The sequence below is a fragment of the Engystomops pustulosus genome, chromosome 1 (genome assembly GCF_040894005.1).
Source record: "Engystomops pustulosus chromosome 1, aEngPut4.maternal, whole genome shotgun sequence".
In the NCBI taxonomy this organism is placed as follows: domain Eukaryota; kingdom Metazoa; phylum Chordata; class Amphibia; order Anura; family Leptodactylidae; genus Engystomops; species Engystomops pustulosus.
The window spans coordinates 272,430,222-272,444,055 of record NC_092411.1 but is presented as its reverse complement, the minus strand read 5'-3'; the positions used below and the strand labels follow the sequence as shown (position 1 = coordinate 272,444,055).

Sequence of the window (13,834 nt, the reverse complement as noted above, 5' to 3'; positions counted from 1 at the left end):
ACTTGTAGGGGCTATAATATTTTTACAGCTAAGGGCCCTTGGCAGTCTTAATCCGCCCCTGGGCACAACCACAATTGTACTACTGTGAACAATGGAAGGAGTATGGGGTTCTAGCTGCACACCATAAACCATTTAGTTTATTCACAATTTCATTAGTTTATTCACAACTATTCTACATCCTCATAAGCCCAACAAATAGTGCACACCACATCCTAACTTTTAGAGTCTCATCAGTTTACATTGTCTTTATCAAACCCATCTAATATTCTATTTTTCCATTCCAATAGAACCAGTTATTAAAGTGGAAGCGACTACCTCCAACTCAGTCAGCGTCTTAATAGCAGTGACTGCAACCATTGTCTTCTTCTTGGTGGTCATTATCATCATAGTCACCTACCGCATGAGAAACACCTCCAAAAAGTCAATGAACACACCAACTGTGCAAAAGGTGTCCAAATTTCCACTGAAACGACAGGTAACAGAAAGTAGATACAAGATTACTATTGTGTTCTTCCTTCTATCTTCTTTGTGACCACACAACCCCCACCCACCACCTCCACGTATAAAGCGTCACAACCATTACCTCTCTTTTATGTCAAAAAATTATCATCACCGTTTAGAGTTTGTCCATAATGTAGGTCTATATCATAAAAAGTAGCTCATATCTTTCCATAATTTAGAATTTTTAGTACGATGACTCTAGCTGTAGTAGAAATCCTAGGCTTTTACTAAGTCTTTGTCTTGCCCTTTGTTGGATGCTTTGTTATGTATTCACTAAAGATTCTATAATCTTCAATTCTTTGTCATTCCTTTAACCAATACTCATAAGATTGGAAGTCTTATGACGTATCAATGTACACTACTGTTCTATGGTTCCTGCATGTATAACCTCAAGCATGGTGTGACCTTTCTCCACAAGGTTTCCTGATCTTTTTGTACTTTTTTTTTTTCTTCCTCTACTACCTGGTAACATTGGTGTCATTTTTATGACCCGTACAAGAAAATTCTGGGGTTGTCTGAAATCCTTTTGCTGACAGTTATCAATTGCTTTCCATACTTGATGACCAAAAATGATGTTCATCTACACCAAAAGTTGTTGAAAGTTTTGCCCATACTAAAAGCATTTATGCATCCTCATCAAGTGAGGTGAATAATCATATGGATCCTAAAACTATGTATAGTTTAGCTTAAAAGAGGGTCTTTCACTACCTCCGCAAACTCTTTGAATCCATTAATAGATGCCTCATTGATGGAATTTACTCTCTTGTGCCTGTTTCTGAGAAATCATTGCCCTTATTTTTGGATCTCTACTGTCATCTGGATGGTACTGGGAAAAAGCAGAGACCCTAATTAGCATATAAAATACTGAAACTAATAAGCTTAATAAGGCTCTCTGTTGTCATGTGGGTCCAGGTCTGGAGCAGACAGTCTGGTCCTGCCCATCTGATGGTCAAATTCAAAAAATATTAGGGCTCATTTACTTACCTGGTCCAGTCGCGATCCAGCGGCGCGTTCTCCAACGAGGATTCGGGTCTTCCGGCGATTCACAAAGGTCGTGCGCCCAATGTTCACCAGGTGTCACTGCTGCGCCGAGGTCCACCGGAGTTCACCATCCTATTCCTGGTGCATGTAAGTGTGTGTCAAGCGACACTTTTTTTTATTTTTTTAAACAGCACGATTTTTCCGAATCCGTCGGGTTTTCTGACGGCCACGCCTCCCTCCCTCGCACCTCCCCCCTGCCCCCGGTTTCTGTCGCATGCAAGCCGGCAAACAGTAAAATTCGGAAATCCGCGATTCGGACCCTTAGTAAATGTGCCCCATTGATTTTGATTGATTACTCCTGAAGGGTGGTGTCTATGGCAAAATGAACGGAACCCTTCATTTTAAAGAATGGAAAAAGTTTGGGTTGGTGATGGTGGGGAATGGTCCTATTTAAAGACTAGATTCAAACATTTTATCAGGCATACAGATTGTTGGTCAATAGCTGACCAATAGTTGACCATTATTATCTCTTAAAACGGCTCAGTATGTTTCACAAGTGCTACTGTGGGCTTTCTAAAGATCTTATATCAAATATCTTCCTACTCCATAAATCCCTAATTTTTTTTTTTTTTTAAATGACCCTTTAAGGCCCCTTTTAAGCCTTTATACAGCTACAGCTCAATGCCAAGTGGGCTCTATAAGCTAAACAGTTTTTATCTGAAGCAAAGGTCTCTTCTAATTAAAGGTGGTTTCCTCCCAAAAATTATTCTATATCTATGTTACACCGAAAAATTGACTTTATATATTACATTTTCTCTTATGCATCACATTTCCCTTGAGTGCTTCTATCATTAAATCCTCCGAAATTTCTTTTCATGTGGTATTTTTAACATGTCTGTCTTCTTTCTCCTCTTGCATGATAGAGAACCCTGAACTGCATGTATTAGTAAGAGATTTTGATCTTTTACCAATGAGATGAAAGAGTGATGTAATGTTCATCTCTAAGCCTCTGAACAGAGTTGGAGAGCGTACGTTGCAATGTGTTTGTGTTGCCTTCTCGGTAACCTTGGAGGTGTGCAATTCCCCGAACATGCTGTGGTGCTCATTATAATGATAGTAATGACATTTAAATGTATTCCCAGCCAGAGCAAAAAAAAAAATGGTGATGAGTTTATCCAATTTACATTTTGATGGCAAGGAAATGCTTGAAAAATAGAGACTTAAACCCCTTCCTGCCCAACAGAGACCACATTAGATATCTTCATGTTTCTCCTTTCTTCTTCTTTCTCTTTTATGTCTATATTTTTTTTTTACCGTAATCCTAACAGTTGGCAATAATACAGTTTTTATTTGCTTTATTTAAGCAGGTGTCTCTGGAGTCCAACTCTTCCATGAATTCCAACACCCCACTAGTGAGAATTACCCATTTGTCTTCCACTGATGGAACCATGTTGGCCAATGTTTCAGAGCTTGGATTGCCAGCTGATCCCAAGTGGGAATTACCAAGATCTCGGTAAGTTCTGTTTTTAGAATTAGATTTTTTTAAGAGCTACAAAAGTCCAGATTTACATGTTTTTCTCTTTTTTCAGGTTGACACTGGGCAAACCATTGGGTGAGGGGTGTTTTGGTCAAGTCGTCATGGCAGACGCTATTGGTATTGATAAGGAAAAACCAAACAAAGCCTCAACTGTAGCCGTGAAAATGTTGAAAGGTAACAAAAAAAGTTAATGTTTTTTCAATAAATTTTATCTTTGAAGTCAAAATTGATCAATTGTTACCTACAAATAATAAATTGTAAAATTGCGTTTTGATGGGTTTTTTTGGGAGGAGGTTAGGTTACGAAACCATATTTCTGTTATTCTCATCTGGTGGGGAAACTAATAGTTTCATAATAATTATATAACCGTTTACGTTATGTTCTGCCCTGGTTACCCAATGACGACCCATGATGGTAGATGTTTTGGTCATAAGTGACCGTAACTTCTAGGTAGTCAAACAGAGGGGTCGGTTTCCAAAAACTGGAGATCTGCACTAGATTACTGCTTGGTCTGCATGGGTTTGGTGCTCACATCACCAGGGTGCACTTTTACATCCTACCATGGCTAGGTGACCTTGGTTCAGATGTTATAGTATTTCCAATTATGGGTTGCACAAAATCCTTCCACTATAATTCAAATCAGGTGTTCCCTCAGTCCATATCTTAGATGTAACATTTGTTGTCTTGTCTGGTTTGCAGATGATGGCACTGATAAAGATCTCTCAGATCTGGTGTCAGAAATGGAAATGATGAAGATGATTGGAAAGCATAAAAATATTATCAATCTTCTAGGAGCCTGCACACAAGATGGTACGTTTCTACAGGCATGGGTAATCCTAAAAAGTTTTCCAAGACATTTTTGAAACTTCCACCAGTTCTCTCCTACAGAAGATCTGTCGAGGGAAATTTAGATTACATTAACATGAATAAACCACAAATGATCAGGAGAAGACCATGGCCTGTATAGAAAGGTCTCATTGCACCTAATACAGAGTTATCAAATTGTCCCTGATGCCGAGTGATGTCACTGGCTGTAGGATCTATCATGTTAAGCATTCTCTGAAATTTTGGACTTGTTGCTAATCTTTTGAGAAACCGCACCACACTAGTCGACAGGTTGTCTCTGGTCCATTGCAGAGTAGAGGTACAATAGCATGAAGATCTGGTAGAAAATCTACATGAACTGGAGCAAAAATTGCCAAAAATCATCTCTCTCCGACTCTTAAAATCTGTAGTTGTGACCCTCTCCCTGACATGGGCCTCTTCCTGTACTACTACGGGGTGGCTGCCTGGACTTTTTATCGGCACTTTGCTCTACTCTTCCATAACTCAGTGTATAATAAAAGACATCCTGCCCTACTAAATAACATTAGTCGTAAATTAACCTGTCCATGCAGCAGCCGCTTCATGATGAGGAGCAGGCTTCAGGGAGAATGTGGCAGAACATGGCTTTCTTGCCAAAGAGCAAGTCATAATAAAGTGAGTTGAGGATAGTAATGTGCAGAAAATGTGGCCACCCCCTTCTCCTCCAGGAAACTAAATAATCAGGAACATCTTATAAAGTAGTGATGTTGAGTAGATGGACTTAGTAGTTATCCCCTGTCAAAGGTTTGCTTGTAACTGGAGCTGGAACCATAAAGAGATGGCATGTCACCTGATTGGTGAGGGTTCCTTATGGTGAGATCTTGAAAGGTTTTCATAGGAAATTAGTTTGTTAATAAGCCTATGACTCTATCCACCACTCCACTGGATAACCAATGACTGGTGATCTAAGCTGCCAATACAATTGCACGTGCACCAGAAGGTCAAAACGTCTAGTTTCTGGCATAAATTGTATCTGGCTAAGCAAGACTAAGTGTTTTCCATCTGTGGGTTATGGTGTCTAGGTAGATAATGCTCATCTATGGGGAGAAATCTTGGTAGATGACTTAACCATCAATAGGTCAGCAAGTTTTTATTTTCAGAAACCCACCAAGATGTATGGCCATGGCCTAGAACTGCCATGGTGTTAGCAGATTCCCATTTTGGCCAAAGACAGAGGTCAAGTCCCAATCCCACAGGTTGTCTGCTAAGGTGATCCTAATGGAATCCTATATGATGTTATTGGAGTAGATGGGATATATGTATTTCTTTTTTTCTTGTAGGTCCTCTCTACGTCTTGGTGGAATATGCCTCCAAAGGAAATCTACGGGAATATTTAAGAGCTCGCCGTCCTCCTGGGATGGACTATTCATTTGATACCTGTAAGATTCCAGCCGAGCAGCTCACTTTCAAGGATTTGGTTTCCTGCGCTTACCAGGTTGCCCGTGGCATGGAGTACCTAGCTTCTCAAAAGGTACGTTGGTTAAAAGGGTCAACGTTATTACTTCTAGTGACACGTCCACCATAAATTTAGGTAGTGCAGATATAGCAGTGAGGGATCTGTGTTTTTACAAAGGGCTGAAGTTCATTCCATTGCTTTGGATAACAAGCTCCATCACATGTTCTCTGCTTTATTTTTTGGATATTTTATGTCTCTCCAGAGCATCAGAGTTACATTGATGGCTTGTCATCCGCACCCCCATTAGTTAATGAAGGGATCAGTCTCACCGCCCGCTCTCTCATACACAAACAATGTGCAATGTTTTGCATGTGCAGCTGAATCCTTCCCATAATGAAAGCGGATGGGTACGGTGGGATGTCAGCAGTTCATTCATCTCCAAAAACGCTCCCCTGATGATCCTGCTGATAAACAGACCACCACAATAGTCCCATCTAGTCAGCACGGTGTCTGGGGCTGATCCCTGCACAAGATGCGGTATTAGGGGGGCGGCTCCATTATCTCTTTGTCCTCCGCCCGAGGACACAGCGGGGACAGAATGAAAGGCTGGGACATCTCTTTAGCTTACACATTCTGCCTGTGGCTTTGAATCTCACAACTCGGCAGCACCAGATGCTCCAGGCGAAGCTAATTGTGCCCGTTGTCAAAGCTTGGATGACTTCTACCATAACCTACAGCGTCGTGAACTTTGCATTTCGAAGCATAGCCATGTGAAAAGTGAAGGGTTCACATAGATTAATGTTTCTGAAATGCATTTGGGAACTCATTTTTTGCAGGGGTCAGGAAGCTCAATACTCAATATGGCTAATGAAAGGAGCGCATCTGCAGAAGTAGCTGAACTTTGTCAATTACAAAAGTGTCCTCTAGGGGGGCAGGAGGGTGCTATTAAAAGTTGAAGTCTCTGCTTAATGTATTGGTCACACATATACGGTACATGTACCCGAAACCTCTGGATGAGAAGATGTAGATAAACTTGTCTTTAGTATCGAATCCCTATTACATTGTTATACTGCGCCCTCTAGAGGATAAAAAAGTTTTTCATGTGTTTTTATTTTTTTTAAAGAATTTCTCCATTTCCTTTTCAGTGTATTCACCGAGACCTTGCAGCCAGGAACGTGCTGGTTACCGATGATAATGTGATGAAAATTGCAGATTTTGGCTTAGCCAGAGACATACACAATATAGACTACTACAAAAAGACCACAAATGTAAGTCGCAAGCTAAGGTTTCATATACATCTGTATTTATGTAAAGCCCCTGCAATAGGCCAGAAATGGTGGCAATGGGGAGATTTATCAGAAGTGTCCGAGATCAAAGCTTTTCTAGTTGCTCATGACAGCCAATCAGAGCTCAGCTTACATTTCCTCCTAGCAGTTTATAAAATGAAAGCTGAGCTCTAATTGGTTGAGAGCAAAACTGTTCTACATGCTCATGGCAGACACTTCTGATCATTTTTCTCCTGCATCTATACTCTGGGACTAATTTATTAGTTAGCCTATTAATTAGAACTATCATACCATAAGGCTTCCTTCATTACACAAAGCAACCAATCAGTGCTCACATTCCATTTCTGAAGCTGTTCCATAAAAGTAAAAGCTTACCTCTGATTGGTTGCTATGGAACCAGTTCTACTGCATACGTAGCAACAGTCCCAAATGCAAAGAGATTGCCCCCAATTTTCGCACACAGTCCTGCATATACATCTTGCTTATAGATAAAAAGGAGTTCACTTCAACTCCACCCTAAAATGGGCGATCCCATTCCGTTTGAGTTGGAGAAGGTCCTCAATTTCACTAATAAATCTTTTTATGGTGCATCCCTTGGACACTGTGGTCAGAAAATGTCCGACCTCTAGGACCACTACTGATCCCTTTGGTCTTTTCCCTGGAGCCCTTCACTAATATTGTGACCCCTTAGTTCCGGGGTTTAGTTGGGACCATATAGGACATATTATTTACCCTGAGTACTTATCTTATAATACACAGAATATACTTGTGATATAAGGGGATAATATTGGTGACTGAATGACCGGAGATGTCATAGATAACCACTGTACGGGATGTTGTGAGGTCTACTCTTTATTTTCCGGGTAGGGATTAGTCAGGATAGCGCTATAGTCAGCAGTCACCAATGAAGGACTATGGTCTGGGATTAGAAGGGGACATCGTCCGGTGCCAGGGTGGCTGCTCCAATGTGCTGATGGTACAGTCTGATATTATTTTTGTCTTTTTATCCAATTACAGGGTCGGCTGCCTGTGAAATGGATGGCTCCGGAAGCATTGTTCGACCGCGTCTACACTCACCAGAGCGATGTGTAAGGATTAACATTCTCCTTCATGATGTGCACTAGTCTGGTCACATAAGCACAATGGAAACAAATGCTGATGTCATGTTTATGTAGGCAGAGTTACCCCATGTTAGATGAAATTTAGCCAAAGAGTAGAAGTACAAAGCACAACTCAAAGCTGTATTTACAATTCTGCAAAATATGTATAAATTTGGGCACCCCCTGCTGCTTCAGTGTCTGCAGTGAGATACAATAAGCCGCCATATTTCCACTTTGGATATAGTTAACCAGGGCTGACGCCAGCACTGGTCATTCCCGGGCAAGTACTGGGGCCCAGAGCTGCTGAGGGGCTCACATGTGTGAGGGGGGCTTTATGTAAAATACCAATGAGGGGGGTGTTTGGCATAATAAACTAGGGAATACTTTAGAAAACAGGAGACTCTCTTTCTAAATTTGTAATGCCCCTTGAGTTCACTGCAAAGGGGCCCACTGAGGCTTTGTCACCCAGGGGCCTACTGATACCTGGAGCCAACTTTGTAGTTAACATAAACTGTTCTACAAGGTAGTATATTATAGGAGATTTACTCATCTCATGGCCTCCATCTGGGCAGATTTGATGAAAAAAAATGGTTCAGAAACCTGAAAGACCCTCTAATAGGGGTAATGGTAGTATAGTTCATGAGAATGGTAAGATAGGAGAATTCTGCACAGAAGCCCTGATACTAATGTAAACTCACCCTAGTCTCTTAAAGGGAGTGTCTGTCAACAAGTTGTAGACAGATTCCAGTAACCAGCAAACTTCCAGATATAATTCTGTATAATTTACCACAGACCCTCGTGTTATAGCCTCAAATACCTCTTGCGGATTAAATTATCTAAATTTTCTTTGTATCCATGGCAACCTAATGGGCTGTCTGTCAAATAAAGACAGTAGGTAATTGTATCTGTGAAATTTCCCAATTAAAGGGAAAACTCAAAAACTTCCCAGCACTTGCCTGGTGTAATTTTACGGCCATTTTTTTCCGTAGAAATTGTTCATGATTGTCTTGTGCGTTTTGGGTTTAAGTGATAGAGGGGGAACATGTAAGGCGTCATTGTAATGTTGAGAGTAGTAGTCGGTACAATAGACAGTTATACATTTACATATGGAGGTGTAGAGCGTTCCATCACCGTGACCCTGTCGTCTTATAGCTGTCAGCGTTCAGATCTCTCTCTATGATATGTTTCCGGAGAAGTCGTATCTCATTTTCCTCCGTCCCTGCTCTCATACCAGTAGTTACAATCAACAGGTCGCTATCGCTTTTCTCCATTCATGCCCTGCAGCGCTGTACTCCAGCATGGCCAGTGTGTGCATGAATAATTTGATTTGTTCCATTCATCGGCCTCGGTGGAAATCTTTACAAAAGAGTTGGGGGGGGGGGGTAATGGATGAGCTGTCATTGCTGTGATTAAATGCTCGTTTTACTTTTAGACGTGGTGCCCGGTATTTCTTTTTTTTTTTTCAATTGAGTGAGATCAGCACAGAGATCTCTAACTAAACAAGTAAAATGGCCCAGGCAATTAGTTCTACTAGTGTTAGCCGTGCATGGCTGCACATGAATGCTCTACACCCTTCGCCCCAACAATGAAATCTGCTGGAGAAACCCTTGTGAATATTAATTTTTCCTATGCTTTCTTTACCGCAGATGGTCATTCGGAGTGCTGCTCTGGGAGATCTTTACATTGGGGGGCTCTCCATACCCTGGGATCCCAGTGGAGGAACTGTTCAAGCTCTTAAAAGAAGGTCATCGAATGGACAAGCCAGCCAATTGCACGCATGAGCTGTGAGTCCCTGGACTGATGTCTTCATCCACTCTATGACGTACTAGGCAATGTGTGATATTTTAGATACAGGGGCTGATCCAAGGTTGGTCTTGTAGCTGGTTAAAGGGGTCATCATAGATTTTGAAATAAAGAGACTGCAGTGTTCATGTGAACACTTTGCTTTACTTCCCTTATTCTAATAGAATGGTAGTTGTACTTGGTACTGCAACTCGGTCCCATTCACTTGACAAGTGGCCTCTTGACAAATCGACATATTGATACTGGCCTGCAATTCAGAAGCGTTTTTAACCAAAGTGTTGCAGCGGATTGGTGGTTTTTGGACCCCTGCCTTTCTCCCAAACCGTAGGAGTGTGGCGGGGTCTTAGATGGTGCGGAGCGTGGTGGTGTCTTAGATGGTGCGGAGCGTGGTGGTGTCTTAGATGGTGCGGAGCGTGGTGGTGTCTTAGATGGTGCGGAGCGTGGTGGTGTCTTAGATGGTGAGGAGGGTGGTGGTGTCTTGGACGGTCTGGAGCGGGGTGGTGTCTTGGACGGTCTGGAGCGGGGTGGTGTCTTGGACGGTCTGGAGCGGGGTGGTGTCTTGGACGGTCTGGAGCGGGGTGGTGTCTTGGACGGTCTGGAGCGGGGCGGTGTCTTGGACGGTCTTGGAGCGGAGTGGTGTGTTGGACGGTCTGGAGCGGAGTGGTGTGTTGGACGGTCTGGAGCGGGGTGGTGTGTTGGACGGTCTGGAGCGGGGTGGTGTCTTGGACGGTCTGGAGCGGAGTGGTGTCTTGGACGGTCTGGAGCGTGGTGGTTTTGAGCAGCTATTGAAAGGGGCCTCCATATAGAATCTTTTCTATAGGCCTTCTCCTCTATTTACCCCATAACTTGGATCACCTGTGTTGTTACCTGCGGTGGATTTGAAGAGTAAAGGCACTCGCCATAAAGGTCACTATTAAACCATTATCATCACATCTCGAGAAAGTGTTTGGGTTTAAGGACCATCATCACAGGTGTCAAATATAGGAGTAGAAACTTGACCATCACACCCATACTAGTTGTCTACTATGGGTGGATGCATGGTACTTGTTTTGACTGGTTAATTCTTTTCAAATAACCTTTGTTCTCTTTTCCTCAGCTACATGATAATGCGAGAGTGCTGGCACGCTGTCCCATCGCAAAGGCCTACATTCAAGCAGCTTGTTGAAGACTTAGACCGTGCTCTTACTGTCACATCTACTGATGTAAGTAACTACATATGTGGACAATGTTACATGCAAAGAGTTGTCTATGGATGAACAGTGATACCTTTCCCTATAGTGCCCCCACAGGCAAAATAAAGCATTGCACCATTCCCATAGATCTCAATCTGTGTGATCCCTAATTTCACCAATAGGATTCAGGAGATTTCCATAAACTCAGAGTTTCTTAATCAAAATGAATTCTCGAAATCAGACAACCCACTTTGGTTGGACACACACGGTCAAGATTTTCCTGTCGTTTCCTTGGTGTTTAGAGTACAACTTGGGGAACAACACAGCACTGTGTATGTGCCTAGCGCCGACCCCACTACTAGCATTACACTACCCCAACACTGCTCCTTCATGGCTCTCTACCGTCAGTGTGGAGGTGGTACGCTGCAGGCCCCCATCATAGCGATCCCTCAGTCTCCCTTACACAAAGACCCTCTGTGTACTGACTGGGGCACCTTGTTTCCTTACACGTAATTGAAGCAATTTGTGCAAATGAATGATGTGAAATCTACTCTGTGCATTACTTTAAATGATTAGCTCCTATTGACTACTCTGCTCTTAATACTTTCCGAGGAAAATCTCCCATCAACAAAGACTTAGTTTTGTGCAATGAGGATAAACTACAAAAATTTGGGTCAAAATTTAAAAAAATCTAATATATATTTATCATTTACCATTTTTCTTATGTTTTTATTTTATTTTGTATTATTTTACACTATTATTATTATTAGATATATTATTGTTACCATTCCCTTTTGTTTTTAATTTCATCATTATTATGGTTATTTATGCTATTATTATATATATATATATATATATATATATATATATTCTATTTAGATCTTAATCTAAATTAATGATAGCATTAAGTAATCATAATGATTATTTATGCTATCATTAATTTATTAATTTAGATTATTTTTATATTTTTGTATTTTTTTATTATAGTTATTATTAGTGCAATTATTAATCTATTTTAGATATTTATTTTATATAAAACTTGTGCATATTATTATTAGATTTTTTTATATTATCTTTATAGCTTTAATGTCAAATGTACATCCCCACCAAATAGAGATGAGCAGACCCAAACTTTAGGTTCGCGACTCTGACATATTGCTGGATTTGCTGCCGAACAGCCAATCCACTAAATTAACGCCCATAGCCATGCCTGTGATTGGCCCAGGGAACACCCCATGCCAATCAAAGCCTTGGCTATTTACTCGGGGCATTAATATGCCAGATTGGCTGTTGGACATCCAATCCGGCAATATGTCCAGGTCCCACGGGCCACACCAGAACCCGGATGGAAATTTCCAGTCCGCTCATCTCTACCACAGTGGCCACACCCATTTAATTGAAAAAAAAAATTACAAATTTTTTTAACTTTTATTTGCATTTCACCATATATCGTCTCTCTTGTGCACATTTCAGGAGTACCTCGACCTCTCTGTGCCATTTGAACAGTATTCACCAGCGTGCCAGGATAGTCACAGCACTTGCTCATCGGGAGACGACTCGGTCTTTGCACATGATATTCTTCCGGATGAGGTCTGTCTTCCCAAGCACCAGCAATACAACTGCATCATTAGAACATGACTTTATGCCGGACGCCCAGGTGGAATGTAGACTAGAGGCATATGGACAGGACTGCCCCAGTCGTTACAAGGAATTGTTTTCTTGAGCCGTATCACATACTTGCTGTATACAAAGTCATGAAGCACTGTTTGGCCTGAAGGAACTTAATCATGTGCCAAGATCTAGAGAAGAAATATATTAAAATTTATATATTGGAGAATGTTAACACTAGGGGGTCCTTGTGCTGGGACCACCCGAGTGACCGCTGATGAGCTACCAATTTGTGCCTGTGATGTTAGAAGAAAAACCCAGTACATCGGATCACATTACAAACTAAACTTCCAGTTATCTGGAATTTTTTTTAATTTTTTTTTTAGTATTTTTTTTTTTTATGTTTTTGGCGTAAAAACACTGCTCTGCTTTTGGGTATCTTCGAAAAACCTACATATATTTTTAATTATTTATTTATAAATGTATATATTTTTTTTTTCTGTTGCCACGTGTGTCACCTGAGCACTTGTAACAGATCACGGAGGACGCATTCTGCAAAAAATATTTAATTTATTAGCGCTGAAAAAATGTAAAAAAAAAAAAAAATTGGAACTTGGGATCTTGCCTCTTATCACGAAGGTGGTAAATACGGATAATGAGCATGAATTTTATTGTGTTATTACTATTGGTGACCCAAAAACTTCAGATAAATGTAGGAAAAAAATATATATACCGTATATACTCGAGTATAAGCCGACCCAAGTATAAGCCGAGGCCCCTAATTTTACCACAAAAACCTGGTAAAACCTATATTTTTTTAACTCGAGTATAAGCAGAGTTAGGGTTTTCAGCACATTTTTTTTGTGCTGAAAAACTAGGCTTATACTCGAGTATATATGGTATTTATTTTACATAAAAAAAAAAAAATATATATATATATATATATATATATATCAGAAAATTCTGTGAAAAAACAACATATAGAACAAATTTAAATTTGAACACATTTACATAATCCTAATCATCGCCCCTAAGCTAAACCTCCGATACCTAAGAGCAGAACTGTTCAGTCTACTTCATCTATTAGTGTGTGATGGAAAATCCTGTAAATTCCCCACGTGTACTTTAATGTATATATGAAAAAATTATATAAAAAACACAAAAATGGTCCCGTTTTATAGCATCACAATCTAGAACAACACTGATCTCGTCAAAAAAAAGTATAATTTTTTTATATCGTCAGTTTTGTTTTAAAAATTGTTATTTTTTTTTTGTTTAACCTTGTATATTTGTAAAGTTATTTATAGACTTTATTAACCTATATGAAACCCCTTTTACGCTTCCCCTTAGGCCTTTCTTTACTGTAAGCACCACGCCTCCACAGATCTGTCATTTAACGTATTAACAGTCCAGAGAAAACTTTCTAATTTTTTTTTTTTGCCTTTTTTGTTATGTTTATCCAAAAAAAAGATCTGAAAAAAAAAATAATGTACAAAATGTATAGTCCTTTTAGCTGCATTATATGATTGTATGTATATGTATATATTTGCTGTTTGGTAGAAGAGGACAGCGCGGCAGAGAGAAAT

General features: G+C 40.4%; 1 protein-coding gene across 5 annotated transcripts in view; it reads left to right on the top strand.

Annotated features, from left to right (window-relative positions):
- FGFR3 (fibroblast growth factor receptor 3) overlaps nucleotides 1-12,910 on the top strand; it is a 62,902-nt gene extending 49,992 nt beyond the window's left edge. For 3 of the 5 annotated variants that reach the window (XM_072126221.1, XM_072126218.1, XM_072126219.1), the window contains exons 9-18: nucleotides 288-475; nucleotides 2,847-2,995; nucleotides 3,072-3,193; nucleotides 3,719-3,829; nucleotides 5,164-5,354; nucleotides 6,425-6,547; nucleotides 7,583-7,653; nucleotides 9,312-9,449; nucleotides 10,565-10,670; nucleotides 12,114-12,910. In XM_072126221.1, the coding sequence (XP_071982322.1) occupies nucleotides 288-475; nucleotides 2,847-2,995; nucleotides 3,072-3,193; nucleotides 3,719-3,829; nucleotides 5,164-5,354; nucleotides 6,425-6,547; nucleotides 7,583-7,653; nucleotides 9,312-9,449; nucleotides 10,565-10,670; nucleotides 12,114-12,278 (1,364 nt within the window). In that variant the 3' untranslated portion in view covers nucleotides 12,279-12,910. The remainder of the gene's footprint in view (nucleotides 1-287; nucleotides 476-2,846; nucleotides 2,996-3,071; nucleotides 3,194-3,718; nucleotides 3,830-5,163; nucleotides 5,355-6,424; nucleotides 6,548-7,582; nucleotides 7,654-9,311; nucleotides 9,450-10,564; nucleotides 10,671-12,113) is intronic. The other 2 variants (XM_072126222.1, XM_072126220.1) reach the window with 1 other exon arrangement.
- The last annotated feature ends 924 nt before the right edge of the window (nucleotides 12,911-13,834 follow it).